Genomic DNA, 16,156 nt, shown 5'->3' with positions numbered 1-16,156 from the left:
TATTTTTAATCTCATTTTACAGAGGGAAAGGATCTAAGGTTCTGAGAAATATGAATTTTATTTAGCTTTCATTCATTTATCTATTTATTTGGCTTATGGTAATTATGCCACTTCTTTCCCTCTTGGTTTGTTGAATTCATTAAAGACTATTTAAATGACCCCTCTTCCAGGAAATCCTATCAGCTTACATCTAGGAGTATGCTGGAATCAGCTGGAACTGACTCTCACATTACCACTTGTCTTCTGGAATGTTTGAAAGCTGATGTCCCAAAGTCACTTCAAATTCAACATGTGCAAAACAGAACTCATTATCTCCCCTAAAACTCACCCCTCTTCCAAATGTCTCCATTTCTGTCAAAGGTCCTACAATTCCTTCAGTCTCCCATGGTGTTATCCTTCCCTTTATCCATGTCTAATCAGTTGCCATATTTTACTGTTTTCACTTTCACCGCATCTCTTCCATTAGATCTCTTCTCTGGTCTCACACAGCTACCATTTGAGTTCAAGTCCTCATTCTCTCTCACCTCAATTACTTCAATGGCCTTGTACCTGCTTTGTCTGCTTCAAATTTTTCCTCACTTTGAAGTGAAGCCATTCTCCATGTTGCCATCAAAGCGCAGATGTGACCTTGTTACACTCCTCCTCAATGAACTTCAGGAGCTCCCTATTGCCTCTAGGATCTGCTAGATTTGGTTGTCAGGTTTTTCTGCTGTTTTTTTTTTTAATTTTAATAGTATTTTAGTGGCAAGGAATATAGTATCAATTATACATTTGAAATCATGCAAAGCATATTTCCATATTAGCCACATTGCAGAAGGGGAGGGACAAGAAAAATAAAGTAAGCGGAAAAAGTAATAGTATTTTTCCAAATACTTGCAAAGATAGTTTTCAACATTCATCTTTGCAAAATCTTGTGTTCCAAATTATTCTCCCTTTCCTCCCCCCCCACAAAGATAGCAAGAAATTTGATATAGATTAAGCATCTGCAATTCTTTTAAACATATTTCCATAATCATCAGGCTGTGCAAAAAAAGAAAAAAATCAAGATCTGCTTAGTTTTCAAAACCTTTTCCCTCACCAATCTTTCCAACTTTTTTGTATGTTATTCCTCTCCCTTGCTCTGAAATCCAGCCAAACAAGTCTTCTCTCTTCTTTATACAGAGCATTCCATGTTAAAACTCTTTTCCTTTGAACTGGCTATCCCATATATCTGGAATTCACTTCCTCCTTTCCTCCCCCTCACAAAGATTCTCTCTTCCTTCAAGACACAGTTTAAGTACCATTTTTTATATAAAATCTTTCCTGACCCTGCTCTAACAAATATTAGTAGCTCTACTCCTTAACCGCTTTCTAGATTACCTTTATTTGAATTTATTTTCTTTTACTTATTATTATACATTTTCCCCTTTTGAGAGTAGAAATTATCTCACTTTGTTCCTTTTGGTATATAATGTGGCACATAGTAGGTGCTTAATGCTTCTTGATTGATTTCCACAGATAATTAAAAGTAGACAGTATGATTCAATATATCTGTTGTGGTTTGAAAGACAGACTCTGTAACAGAGGAAGATGCTGAAGTTATGACTTGGGTTCACATTTATCTTCACCCAATGCTTTATTTCAGCCAACAGTTTTTTTGTTGTTGTTCAGTTGGTTTGATTTTTTTGTTTTTGTTTTTGTTTTTTTTGCAAAGCTGCACGGGTGAAAAGATGGAGAGACAGAGTACTTGAGGCAGTTCACGTAAAAGAGGAGAGCTCAGAGCTTTTATCTTGGATCCTGGTTCTCCTAATTGTCATTTCACTTAGCATCTCCCTAAGATCAGACATGCTTATGCTCTAGCACTTACTTGCTGTGTGACCTTGGGCAAATGATATAACCTCTCTGAGCTATTTCTTTAGCTATAAAATGGGGATGAAAAGTACTTGCAACCATTACCTTGAAGAGTTGCTTCAGGGAAAGCATTTTGTAAACCTTAAAACACTACAGAAATATTATTATTATTATTTATTATTTCTTGGTTTCCTCAGGGAGCTTAGTTACTCATTGAATCTGGAGTCTTAATAATCCTATAAAAAAGGCCTTCTTTCCCCTCCCCCAGCAGAATAGTGAGTGACTGAAATAACAATAAAGATTAAAAAAAAAAAAAAAACAGGGAATCAATAGAGAGAGAGAAGAGAAAGCAGCTTCACCTCAAAGCATATTTTAAAGCCACAATAAGTATGAGGGGGGGAAAATCCAGTCACAGACATGTTATGGATACTGAAGAGCACAAATCAATAGATCATTTTTTCATGGATATGGGGTATTGCTCTATATAAGGCACATCCACTCTTCCTCATAGGGCTCACAGGACTCAGATACAAAGAAGAAATGGAATGGGTTGGTGGATGTGGAATAGAATAGGAAGAAGGTTCTCAGTGGGCAGGGCCATATCTTAAGGTTCTTTAACTCTAGCAGGCCCCTATGCAAAGATTTGCATCTTGTATATACAACATTATGGTAGCTTCCAAGCAGTGTCTCTAGAAGATAAATTGGCCCCAGAAGGGACAGGGCTGGGTCCTTTCTCCACGACAGCTCCCTCTCTGAGTATTTACTGGCCCAAAGAAAAAAACCCATCTCCTTATATAAATAAAGAAAATTTATGGTAGTTTTCCTTTTTCTTTCTACGGGCTGCTGTTAGGAGGCATTATAGAGAGAAGGCCCTTGGATTCCAGAAATGGATGTGGCGGAGCAGGAGGGGTGGGAATCTGTTTTCATGCATAGCATCTACTTTGGCCTACTTTTTCCTTTCCTTCTGTACTCTGGAGAGTCTCAGAGAAAAACCAGTTATGATTTGAGAGGAAAAGAGAGGAGGATTGGTTGGTTAGGTTTTGATGACTCATTAGGAGGACATAGAGAAACCATCACCTGAGCATCCCCAAATACCTGTCTCTGTATCCTGTAGATTTAAGGGGAGAACAAGACAGAACATTGTTATATTCCTATAGATATAATCTAGAACCCAAGGTGTCAGACAAAATCAACACAACTCCCTCAGCAGAATTTCCCCAGAGTATGATATTTGAAAGTAACAGGGTTCTAAAATTTGTCGAAGTCCTCTCCTTGCCCACCCCATCCCCAAAACAGTTATCAAAACCAGTATTGTGGGTCCTGCTTTTATTTTCTTCTTCTTCTTCCCTCACTTTCTCCCCTCTGTCCCTTCCCACATAACAACAGATCATCCCATCTCAACCTCTTCTGCAGAAAGCCTGGAAAACCCTGGAAAACCCCTTTCTTTCAAAGGACTAAGAAGATAACCCCACTGGGGTCTATCATCTCTCTCAGAACTGAGATTTTCTCTGCTTCCCAATTTATAGACTTAAGCAGCCCCTGATTCTGCTAGTTCCTAGCTGGGCAACCTCAAGTAAATCTTTTCGTCTCTGGGTATAGCTTCCTCATCTGGAAAGTGAAGAGCTAGAAATGATGACCTCCTATGTCCCTCCAACTCTGACATTCTTTGATAGAGTTGTTGAACCATGATCAATAAATGTTTATTGGTTGTGATCAAATCATGCTGATGCCATTGAAATGGAAAAACTGAGGTAAGGGGAGTTCTTTAGCCAAGTCTCTCCCCACCTCCTGGCCCCTTCTCTTTCTCCCTCATGGGAGGAAGACAGAGTTATCAGCAACCTTCCTAGTCCTGGAAAATCACACAGAGAGACAGAGACAGAGACAGAGAGACAGACAGACAGAGACACAGAAGGCCCAAGGTAGTTGTTACCTGAACTTCAAATATGATTCTGGAAAAGAATAAAATAGTTGAAAGAATGCTGGGTTTGACTCTATTTGGCTCTTTTAATTTTTACTCATATAACATTGAGGAATTAGTTTCACCTCTATGGGCCTTGGGGTATGTGTGTGTATGTGTGTATGCATATGGATGTATGTGTGTGTTTAATCAATAAATTGAGGGGATTGCATTAGATAATCTTTTAAGGTTTTTTCCAACTCTAAATGCTAAGATGTCAAACCTAATGGTTTACAGTCTTTGCAAGTATGATTCTTGACCCAGAGGGCCTCCCTCCAGATAATAACAATTGACATTTTTATAACGCCTTAAAGTTTGCAAAGTACTTTATATTCATGACCTAATTTTAATTTCAGGACAACTTTGAAAAAACTACTACAAGTATTACAATCCTCATGAAGAAATTGAGGTTCAGAGAGGTCATCCAACTACTATGTGTCTGAAAGGGGATTCCAATCTGGATCTTCCTGGCACCAAGTCTAGTTTGCCCTGCTTTCTTTCAACAGCTCCTGTTCCTGTAACTACTTATTCAGACTAATACCTACCATTATGAAGATTCCCACCCTAAACCAGTGTCCTACATGATATCCCCACATTCCTTATCCTCTTCCAGCCTTCTTCACTGAGATATGGGTATAGCTCCCAAATTTCATTTTGTACCTCTCATCCCTCTACTGCATTCACCTCTTTCCCCCACATTTCCTACAGCCTTTCTCCACTCTAGTCCCCTCATCTTTCCACTAGGCATGATTTCATTGACAGAAAGTCTAGAATCACTTGAAATGGGAATAGAAGTCAAACTGAGTGATCAGTAAAATCTGTTTCTTATTTACACTCCCTCACTTCTGCCTTTCCTACCTCTTACACTTCTCTGGTGTCACTTTGATCACCTGAAATCTTCCCCTTCTCTCCACCCTCATAACAATCCCAGGTTCTAACTCTTGCTTCCTATAACCCTGAGCCACAGATTTCTACTTGGTAGTGTCCCTGAAAATCCTTCCATCCTACTTTCACTCTCAAACCTCTCAATGATTCCAGCCTCTTCTTGTTTCTTTGTCATTTAAGAATTTAATTCTATTCAATTATTAAACTGGGAGCTCTCCATGTGACTCCTCCTCCCTCTGGGCCCTTCGGTCCAGTATTCAGGACAAACTTTCTGGATTGTCATTCTACCTCTACTGAAGAAAAAGATGCTACACCAAGGAAGCTTAGCATACTGCCTGGCACATAGTAGCATTTGGTAAATGCTTCTTGACTGACTGAATGATTAAGAAAATTACATTCAGATTATCATGGATCATTGAGCAGGGATGATATTGCCCTCACTGATGTTGGTCCCCTTCCATCCCAGGCTTCCTCAAGATGAAAGGAGAGAGGAAGGTGATTTCCTTTGTTGAGATCACTGAGAAAGAAACAATTCTATGAAAGTCATACAGCAAAAGTATAAATCCAGCCTCAGACACTAATTGTGTGACTTTAGTCCCTTAACATAGGTTATATGTTATACGCACACACACACACAAATATATATATATATATAGAGAGAGAGAGTCCCTTAACATATGCCTCTGTCTGCTTCAGGTGTTCAACACTAAAACAGGGCTATACTAATACCTACCTCCTAAAGCTGTTCAAATGATAAAATGAGATAATAATTGTAATATGCTTGGCACACAATAGGCACTTAATAAATGCTTGTTTCCTATTTTTCTTCCAAAAGAAGGAATATAGGCATTCCACTACCAGATCACAGGGTCACTCTCTCCCTATTTTTACCTTTTTTTCTTTCCTCATGGAGGCCAAACTTTTGGTCTTAGAAAAGGAACTTTGTTGAAAAAATTGACTCCAAGAACAAAAATTGTGTTGTCCAGTAGTCAGGGCTGTGGGCCTGCCTATGTGACTACTTGGATTCCCAAATTGCCTGGGTTATTTCATTTTTGCCTCTACCTCCTACAAAAAAGATCATGAGGGGTCTCTTCTTGTCTATAAGAAAAATTGTAACCCACTTTGGGTCACCCACCATCCATCTTATCTTGACAGGAACCAGGGAATTATTTCTGGTATCTAACCTCTAACTTTCCTGATGTAGCTTCTAATTGCTGTCCCCTCTAAAGTCCTTAACATGTACAGTAATGGATCACATAGTGGTTGCGCCATGCAAAGCAGTTTAAAGATATGATCTCACTTGATTCTCACAATAGACCTATGAAGGCAAGAACCACGGATTTATCTCCATTTCCCCGATTAGGATACTGAAGCTGGAAAATGTTAAGTTTTTCTCTTGCTCACATACTTAGTAAATATCAAAACTCAGACTTGAACCTAGATATCTTCTCACTTCAAGTGCTACTCTTTCCCTTCCATTAAACTTGAGAGGAAAGCTGGTAGATAGTCTTTCCTTGTGGATCATAACCATGTGGATAAAAACTGGCCACTCCTTAGATACCCCCAGCTCCACACTGATCCCATCTGTGTCCAGTTATGGGTTGATGAACAAAAGAAGCCCTTACTGAAGAAGCTCTGAAAGGATGAACCAAAGCTCCCCCAGCTTTCCCCTACAGGAAGTCAACATATGAGTAAACCCTTCTTCACAGCCCAAGAGCCAGATGCCTTCACCCTAATGAACCACCCTTCTAAAATGGGTCTCCTCAAAATAAAGGGCACTAAAGTTCACGAAAAATTGTAATCTCAAACCTGCAAGTGCCCTGCAGAGATCATCTGTTATCAACCCCATCTTTTGCCTTAGATGGGAATATAGCCTATAAGGACTTGCCACCATTCTCCTGAACAATGCAATTTAATAAGCTAAATCTCCCTGATTAGAAATTGTTCCTTAATTTTAATTCAATTCCCTCTTTTTCTCTTGCAAATAGTCTCTTTCTATTTGGCAGTCAAGGGAAAGGGGAGACCAGCAAGTTTCCCTTTTCTGTAGAAAAATAACTTTCTAGTTCCCATTCTCTCCTCCCAATCTTCTCTTTCTCTGGATGGATCCCAGCTCTTTCCAATTTTTTCATCCCCTTATTTTCTAATCCTTCTTTTCCTTAGCTGAACTCTGTTCCTCCCCACAGTAATCCCTACAATCTCCATCCCTCTCTTCTTCACTTCTTCCTTTAGTCTCATTTCTTGCTTTATATCTCGATAATCAAGGATCCCTCGTCACTGCCTTGATACCCCCTTGATACCTGCTTCAGTTCTTCATACCCCTTATATTATCAGAGATCTTGCAACTTGCCTCATAGTTCTGCCTGTAACTTGCTTCTCTCTCCCTAAATTCCTGATGGACAGCTCCTCCCTCCCTCCCCTCAAGTTTCCAACCCTTTCCCATCATCTGCTCTTCTACTCTCAGGGTTAGCATGGAAAAACAATGAGTTGGGCCCTCTACTTTGGCCCCCATCTCTATCCTCAGTCCAACTCTCTTCTCCACCCCCACACTCAGCCTTGTTCTCTAGCAGAGCTAATGGAGTCTGGCGGTGAGGGTCAGAAAAAAATCCTATTCTCTATTCTTTCCCCAACCAGCTTCTTCCCCTTTCCCTCATGGCTCATCAGGAAAGAATAGGAGAAACGAACTAAAGTACACTGTGTTCATTTAATATTAACAAATTGAAATGAATTCTTTTAATGCCAATTAACTTGGAACAGTCCCTTTTAATAGTAATTTAGATTCATATTTCAGAGAAGTAGAACATGGAGCTGGCTGAATGTGATCAGAATGTCAATGTGAGAGACAAGCGGGAGGGCAGAGAGAGAGGGAAAATTAGTTTCACTTGGACAGAGTTTGAAAGCTTTGGGTAAGAGTCTCTCTGATGGTTAGTCCAAAGTCATCTTCTGAAACTTTATTGTGGTTAACATGAACGGTGCTGTATTTTTATGGTTAGGGTTCATTTTAGTATACCAATTTAATATACCATATTAATACAATTTAAAACATATTTCTTAACCATAACCATCACAATATCCAGAATTATTGCTTCTTGAGAAGCAGGTTTTGTTTGAAAGTAAAATGCGTCAAGGTTTTGAAGGAGTTTGTTTAAACTACAATAATCTGTTCTCAACCCTTTTCTTTTATTGGTTCAAACTGGAAGTAGCAAGGGTAAGAGAAGAAAATTTTTAAGTCAAAAGTAAACAGAGTTCCTCAATTACCAAAGGTAAGAGACACATATGACAGTGACAAGAAGATCAGGACAGAGAAAAAAAATAACACAGCAGTAGCTGACATTTTGAAAGAAGGTTGATCAAGTCCTTAGAACTTATCAGAGATCCATTGGGATGGATTTCAGCTAGGACTGGTGGACCTAAAGAACATCTTACTCCTGCCTTTACAATCTTGGAGTTTGGGAGGAAGTGAAATTGAGATGTTATCTTCTAAGAGGGAGCCTCTCTTTCTCTCTCCCTCCTTTCTTCTCCTCTCCCTCCTCCCACAAATACACATCTTTAACAATTTAGTTCTGAGGGTGAAAAGGAGTGAAAAGTAAAATTATGTTTGAAAGGATCAGTAACACTAGGCAAAGATTGCAAGAAAGGAAAGGAGAAAGAAAAGAGGTTGAGGAAAAAAGATATTTACTAAAATAAATCTCTCCCTAACATGAAATTGATCAAAACACAATAATATGACCCCCTTTCCCAGAAGTCAGATTTGTAAAAGAAATGAAACCAAAGGAAAGCAGGATTAAAAACAATGAAAGACAAGAGAAAGGCTGGAGAAGGGGGGAGGTGAAATTTACAAAAGAGAGAAAAACACAAGCATCTTTTAAAAAAGGCTTGAAATTACCGAAAAGAGGTCAGTTTTAGTTAACCAATTCCCGAATCTTCTCCCCAAAAGAGTGCTATTTCCTACCCAAAGTATAAATTAAAACATATTCAAAACAAAACACAAAAGCTAAAGTGTCTCATACACACACACGCAAATGACAAAGGAGGTAACATGTGCCAAAGCTTGAAACTTGGGGGTAGGGGAAAGGAGGAGAAAGTAGTGAACGTGGAAACTTCCCCAAATATTATTTTTTCAAATAACTGAAGAGATCAGCGGGGAAAGACTGGAGAAAGAAAGAGGATGAACTTGGTATCTCTAAAGAAAGAAAACTTAGCAAACTAAAATGAAACCGATATCTGAAAAAGAAAAGAAAAACTTCGATTAAGAAACAAACTATTCCTCCGCAAGAGGAGTGAAATGAAATTAATCGAAAGAAAGTTACCTTCAAAAGGAAAAAAGAAATAGAAACAAGTAAAATGTTTACAAACATTATCCCAGACCAGAACGAAATTGAATGCATCAAAGGAGATGATTTCCACCTCTACTTCCCCCCCTCCCCATCCCACCCCGCCGGAAACTTAGAAACTCGGGAGTGAAAGGTATTAATTGGGGATGAAGTAGTTTGCAGGTGTTCTGGGAGGGATCCCAGAGCCCAAGTGAGAGATAGTGGGAGGGAGGGGGTACATAGCTTACCTTGCCCCGGAGCCGATGCATCCTGAGAAGGAGAGTTGCTAAGGGAAATATAGAGGGGTAAAGGGGGTGGGGGTGGGGAGAGAAGGCAGGTTAGGAGTAAGGAAGCGAGGTGTCCAGGGACTTGGTGTATAGGGAGGAGAAACAGGGATGGGGGGCGGGGTACAAAATCTCTCCCCGACTCTTTGCCCACCTCCCTCCCTCCAGTTCCCAGGCCGAGAGAGCCACTGAAAGTTACAAATTGCTTCCATTATTAGCTCATCCCAGGCGGCCTGGTCATTGGTCAGAACTGGATCACGTGATCCCCAGTACCAATCGATCGAATTTCTTGTTGCAATTCTCTGTCCCCTGACTCCTGGGAGGGAAGGGGGCGGGTGTTCCGTATTTCTGGGACTCGGGGGGGGGGGGAGGGAGAGGGAAGGAATGGGGAAGCAAGGAGGGGGTCCCTTAGCCCCTTCACCCTCCCTCTCTACCATGCCGGGATCATGAGCGCCGCCCCAGAAGGGGTAGAAGGAATGCTCTGGGCTGGGGCATATCCCAGAGGGCCAAAACGGGAGAGGCAGAGAGACATCGCCAGGGACCCAGACTCCATTCAGTCCAGCCCTCCTGGTGCCACTGACCCGGTTCGTCACACCCTATACAACGCCTTTTCTACTCCAAGCTGTCCCCGGGAGACCTATCTGCCTCCTGGTCTTACTGACTTTGGCCGCTCCTCTCCGGGGTACCTTGCTGCACCTCCTTATATGGGCGAGGATGTGGAGCTGTGCTCATCCTATAGCTTAGGAGGCTATGCCCCCAGGGAGACCGGCCAGGGGCCGAGTGAGAGAAATTCCTTGGACCTTTGGGGAGACGGCCAAACTTTTGAATGGATGAAAACCAAGAGGAGTCCGTCCAGAGCAGGTGAGCTGGGGATTGGCACGGCGTTACAAAGAGAGGACACGTTCTGATACCATTTCCAGTCCTCAACTCTCACTCCTCTATTGGGATGCAAACAAAACAAAACAAAACAAAACAAAAAACCCACCGATCTGGTCAGCATTGTATTGGCTAGGGAGGTAATGGGGAGGAAAATCGGCATGTGTCTGCATTACGTGGGAGAAAGGAACAACTTTAAAGTTTTAATTTTAAGGGGCAGGGAATGATCATACGATGGGGGTGGAGGGGAGAAGGTGGACGGTTCTACAAATGGAGAAAAAAGAAGAAAAGTATGGAAGAAAGAGGGATGGAGGGAAAAGGAAGGAGTCAAAATGTTCTCTCTGATATCCTGCCAGGAACTTGAGGAAACTTCTGAAGGGAAATAGAGATTGGAACTTATTCGTTGCTTTTAAAGTTTAAAGTGGAAGGAGGAAGTGGGGAGCCTTATTGGGCTATTACTCAATTTTTTTTTCCAGACACTTAAGGATTTTATTTTATGTTGGTCCTGGCCTGTTAGCTTTTTAAATGATTTCTAATTTTCCTTGACAAATATTCCATTAGTAGAAGAGTTGCCTCCAGGTCTATCCCTGGTAGGGGGTCCAGTGTATTGGGGAGGAGGGAGGTGTCGGGATGGGGAGTTGAGAGACTAACCTTAGTAAAGAGTCTGGGGCCGAGTTCCTTGGCTCAGTCCAATTGAAAATAAAGTTCCCTACCCAGAGGCTCCTAGAGAAAAGCTTCACGATTCACAGAGCCTTCTCTGCTGGGTCTTCCAGTGAACTAGGGAGAAATTCCTTTGGGGCAAGAGCAATGTCAGCCAAGTTGGGACAGTTTGGGTGAGTGCTAAATTGACCAACCCCTCTGGGGGAAAAATATACTTTGAAGTTCAAAACATAGTGTAAACGGAAGGATCAACATTTCCAAGCTTAGTTCGGGAGTAATGACTCTGCCCCCTTCCTTCCTTTCACACCTCTTCCCGGATTCTTCTTCCCTACCCTTTTAACACCCTCCCCAAATATGGGGGGGGGGGGGAGGTTCATATTCTCTTGGAGAAAAAAATGACGGAAATCTGTCGGGATAGATCGGGAAACCATGGTCAGTAGTGAACTGAGACTGGAGGTGAGTGTCAAGGGAACCCCGAATCAGAGAAGTTTGGAGTTTGGGGCTCGAGGTTAGCCAAACACCTTGCCTTCTTTCCAGTGTCTCGGAAGCTAAAATGTCCCTGAACTTTTCATGGCGCGGAGAAGAATTCCGCTTACGGCTGAGATGACTGAATGGAAAGCTCCTAGCTCCAGTTTGGATTTGGGGGACGAGGGAGATTGACAGCTCACACCCAAATGGAAGGAAAATTTTGCCTACTTCCCCATGAGGACTCACGCCTCAAAAGGCTTTTGACATTCTAAAGCGGATGAGTGGATGGATAGACAGATGGAAGGACATATGGATGAAAAAGGAAAAAAAAGATTGAAGAGAAGAGAGAGGGAGAGAGAGAGGAAGGAAGAGAAAAGGATGAAGAAAGGAGAAAAAGAGGATCAGAGACAAAAGGAAAAAAAAGGAAGGGATACTAAGAAAAGGGGAGTGGGGGAGACTAGCCCTCGATCTCTCTATTCCTGGAGATAATTCCAGGGCCATTACCTGCAGCCACGCTCTTGCTTTGTTTTTCTGTTTGTTTTTTTTTTGTTTGTTTGTTTGTTTGTTTGTTTGTTTGTTTATTTTGTTGTTGTTGTTGGTTTTGTTTTTGTTTTGGGGGGCTTTTTTTTTTTTTTTTTTTTTGGTGAGGGGTTTTGGTTTTTATTTTTTATTTTTTTTACGGTTTCTTTTCGGACTCAGACTCAATACAGGGCTGAAGGAGGCGGATGTTGATACCCATCCTCCGGATGATTTGAAAGTTCGCCTCTAGCAAAATAAACGGTTACTGCGATCATTGTTATTGTTTCTAAGGATATTTAAACATTTTGAACGCGAACCTTCTGGCTTTCCATAAATAAACAAAACAATTCATCCAACTGTGGAAGGGGGGATCAGGGGAGGAGAATCTATAGAAAGCTAATGAGGCTGTGGCCCGGGCCCACAGGTTTGTGGAAATTTCTTTTTCTATTGACTCGGGAAAACATGGATATGAGAATTGGTCTCAATACTTAGAGGCTTTGTATAGCCACAGCATTTCTTGTGAGACTAACTCCAGACTTCAGATTCAAACAAATAAACATAAATAGAGGATTTTTGTACCTTCTTTTATGAAGTCAAGAATTCATCACTCTGTGCAGCCCTGCTTGGTCACATGATCCAAGACCCCATTACTGTGTAGTAGAATGATTAGTCCCCTCCCTGAATCCCGTGGCTAATGTGGACTTCGGAGAGGAGGCAGCTGTCTTCAAGGATGAATGATGAGGCAGGGTCTACTAATAGGTTCGGTGAAAGGCACTGAGATTCCCCCCTCCGTGCCAGCCCCCCTGGTCCCCACTTCTAACCATTTCCTATAGCTGTCCATTTGCACTTGGCCCTTCTCCCCCTTCAAACCTCTTAGAAGCACTAAGTTTTCTCTCATGGGTTTTACTGGGATTTAAGCTGGATGGCGTTGGGCACGCTTCCCCCTAAGAAGCCCTATAGTGATGGTAATAGTGACCTAAACCTGCAATGGGGGGAGGGAGCACAAAATCTGGGGTGCAAGAACAATGAGTCTAGGATTCTTTGAGACTTAAGAACTTAGGCAAAGGATGAATGGCAAGATGGAGCGCTAGGGGTAGGAGTATCTTGTGAGGGCAGAGAACCTAAAAAAGGGTCTTGAAGTATTGAATTGAAAAAACTGGGACTAAGACACGAAGGAAGACAGGGAAAGGAAATTTTAAAGGGTAGATAAAATGACAAAATTACTAGAAAGAAAGACTAGAGGTATAGGTCAAATTGAGAGAAAGAAAGAAAACAGATGAGGAGCAGGAGGAGAAGAGAATGAAGAGACTTAAGAGGAGAAAGAAAGGGAAAGAGAGAAGAAAATTAGTATGAAAGGAAAACAAGAGAAAGAACATTATATAGAACATATATAATACATAATCGATACGTCATATATAATATACATACATAAAATGTAATGCATCCAGCCATAATATTTTTATATAATATGTAATTTTTTAAAGACAGAAATGAAGAAGGAGTAAAGAGAAGGAAAGAGAAACTGGTAAAATAAAAAGGAGGGAGATGGGGAGAGAGAGAGAGAGGAGAGAGATTTATTGTAAGCGGGGAGGATTGCTGGTGGTTACTGGGATTCTGTGGGCTGCCTGCTCCCAGGGGTCCCCAGTGGCTGGATGATCTCAGGCTCTTAACTCTTTTCCTCCTCTGTGCCCAGCGAAGCCTGGAGGGGACAGCTCTTCTGGGGAGCCCGAGGCGGCAGCAGCAACAACGATGGGCAGTCCCCGGACCAGCTTCTCCACCAAACAGCTGACTGAGCTGGAGAAGGAGTTTCACCTGCAGCATTACCTGCCCAGGGCCCGCCGGGCAGAGATGGCATCGGCACTTCAGATTAGCGAGACTCAGGTCAAGATCTGGTTCCAGAACCGGAGGATGAAGCAAAAGAAGAGGGAGAAGGAAGGGCTGGGTGGGGGTTGGATTCCCTCCAATGCCTCTTCTCTGGTTTACTCAGCCAACACAGTGCCCCTCAATCCCACACTCTAACCTTCCTATCCTACCCACTATTCTGCCCCCAAAGAATTGCTAAGGCAGTAGCATGTGTATATATGTGCAGAGTAAGGATCTCTGGGCTTCAATGGACTGGGAAGCGTGTATTGCCCTAATTTCTGGTTTTAAAATCTCACCAAGAGTGTTTGGGGAGTTAAGAATATACTAGCCAGGTTGATGAAATTCATATATCCCAGAAATATATAGTCCTTCCTGAGGCCATATCCTTCAAAATCATGGACTCTGTAAATAACCCCATAGTATCAAATAATTTTATGTTTGGCTCTGATGGAGCTTTTTAAAATCCTGAAGAATACATGTGTGTATGCAGTGGGGTGAGGGATAGAGATGGGAGTAACAGTGAGAACCTTGTAGTTAATTCAGGAAAGGAATTCAGGAATAACATATTTATGGTTAAATTTCGAATTTAGGAACTGGAGCCTAGGTATATATCTTCCACTGAATAATTATTTGCAACATGGCTTCTCCAAATGTATAGATACATATACAATATTTATACAATACAAAATTATTCAATATTATAATATTGTACAATACAAAATTATTCAATATTTACTGGTTATCCAATCATCTCCCCATAGAATGTATTTCCTTTAGTATATCCACCCTTTTCCTAGATTCCTTAAGTCAATTTGGCTCTGATTGGTTGCTTTCCAATTAAATCCTCAGGTCCTAGCCTAGGTCTCTTCATCAAAGCAAATCACTTCCCTGGGACCATGAGTCTTCAGGGTACTGAGACCTAGATCCTATGAGACCCCACTAGGATGGTGAACCAATACCCAGGTTTATTATGATGCATGATTTATCAGAAGCCCTGTCTTATGTACCTTCATGCTTACCTTCTGCATTCCCAGAGCTATCCAGGTTCCAGCACTCCCTTTCCACTCTAGCTACCTTAGCTACCTAACCTTTCTAAGAACTTTTTCACTCCCTCATAAATAATTTTATTACCCAGTCCCAAACATGTTTCAAGAGGCTTTTCTATGTGGCCTCTGGGCAGGATGAAACAGACGCTGCCTATTAACAATTAATTACACAGACTGCAACTATTGGGATTGAAGAGAGCTAAGTGAAAGAATTGGAAAGCTGTGGTAATCAGGAGCAGGGTGAATAGGACTGTTTGTTGTAATCACTGTCATTATACTTGCTTCTGTGTCACCTTTTTATTCCATCTCTGCTCTACAACTTAGCTGAGGAAATAACTTCTCCATCATAATCTAGCCAATGTAGGCTATTACACACATGGCCCTTCCACATTAGTACCCATGGTGCTATGTGTGGTACAGTTGGAATACTGTACTATATGTAGGGCTCAACAGGGACTTGAAGACAGCCATACCAGTGAACTTATTTCCACATTTCAGATGTATTTCATAGACTCCTTTTCCTGAAAATGGACAGACAAATCATATTCGGCACTTTAAAAACCATTCCCAAGAAAATATATGTAACAGGGAATATGGTTATCCACAGACCTGAAACAGAGACCCAACATCCCAATATCCATGCAACTCTGTTAGAGTTCTCTCCTTGTTCCTATTTGTAGACCTGGAAACCTGCCTAAAAATTCCCTGCTGAGGAACCCAAATCAAGGGAATGCTGCTAATTTGGAACAGGCAGTTTCAACTTTGATCTCTGAGATAGGGATGTAGTATTGTCTACTCCTCACCCTTAACTGAATCCCTGTCCCTTGGTGCTACTAATAGAATGGAATGGTGATTTCCCAACTCTGGAAGACTTGACCAGGAACAAATTCAAATCTACAAGAAAAAGGATAAAAGCTCTTGCATTCCAATCTGCTCATTTATCTGTTTTGAAAGATCTTAGGAATTAAAGTTATAATTTCTTAGTTGGTCAAAAATAGATATTTTATATTCGGGCCAGATTTCTCACAGTGGGAGGTGAAGAGAAATGCTTCAAAAAGATTTTCCCCCGCCTTATCCAGGGTCAAACCATTAGATTTGAGAATTTAAGACAAGGGACTTTCAAAATGTAGAAAGCATATGTCTGCCTCTGTTTTTTTATGACTATCAAAAATATTTTTACAGGTTTGGGGGAAGAGGGAGGGAGAAAAGGTCCAAATGTGATGTGGAATAAAATAAAATAAAATAAAACCATGGGACTTAAAGTTTTGTTTGAATTTAGGTAGTGGGGAATTGAAAAATTTTGCTGCCCTTACCAACAATGTTGGATTTCTTTGTTCTGAACAAATTCTATTGGTTGGAAAATAGAAAAGATTTTTTTTTCTAGGGCTGGTTTAATGAGAATCGAGCTAACCGTCCCTTTTTTCTGTTATCTGGGGTTAACTGAATAAAAAGGAAAGA

General features: G+C 41.2%; 1 protein-coding gene and 1 long non-coding RNA gene across 2 annotated transcripts in view; one reads left to right on the top strand and one right to left on the bottom strand.

Annotated features, from left to right (window-relative positions):
• Positions 1 to 9,544, bottom strand: part of LOC127564148 (uncharacterized) — a 28,779-nt gene extending 19,235 nt beyond the window's left edge. The window contains exon 1 of the long non-coding RNA XR_007954199.1: positions 9,231 to 9,544. This is a non-coding gene — a long non-coding RNA (uncharacterized LOC127564148). The remainder of the gene's footprint in view (positions 1 to 9,230) is intronic.
• Positions 9,545 to 9,630: 86 nt separating this feature from the next.
• LOC127564147 (homeobox protein Hox-B1-like) lies at positions 9,631 to 15,949 on the top strand. Its single transcript, XM_052000475.1, has 2 exons — positions 9,631 to 10,127; positions 13,483 to 15,949. The coding sequence occupies exons 1-2, from the start codon at positions 9,713 to 9,715 to the stop codon at positions 13,806 to 13,808; spliced, it is 741 nt and encodes a 246-aa protein (XP_051856435.1). The 5' UTR covers positions 9,631 to 9,712; the 3' UTR covers positions 13,809 to 15,949.
• The last annotated feature ends 207 nt before the right edge of the window (positions 15,950 to 16,156 follow it).

The sequence above is a fragment of the Antechinus flavipes genome, chromosome 5 (assembly GCF_016432865.1).
Source record: "Antechinus flavipes isolate AdamAnt ecotype Samford, QLD, Australia chromosome 5, AdamAnt_v2, whole genome shotgun sequence".
NCBI classification, from domain to species: Eukaryota; Metazoa; Chordata; class Mammalia; order Dasyuromorphia; family Dasyuridae; genus Antechinus; species Antechinus flavipes.
Note: the sequence above shows the minus strand (reverse complement) of the source record. Positions and strands in the feature narration are given on the sequence as shown.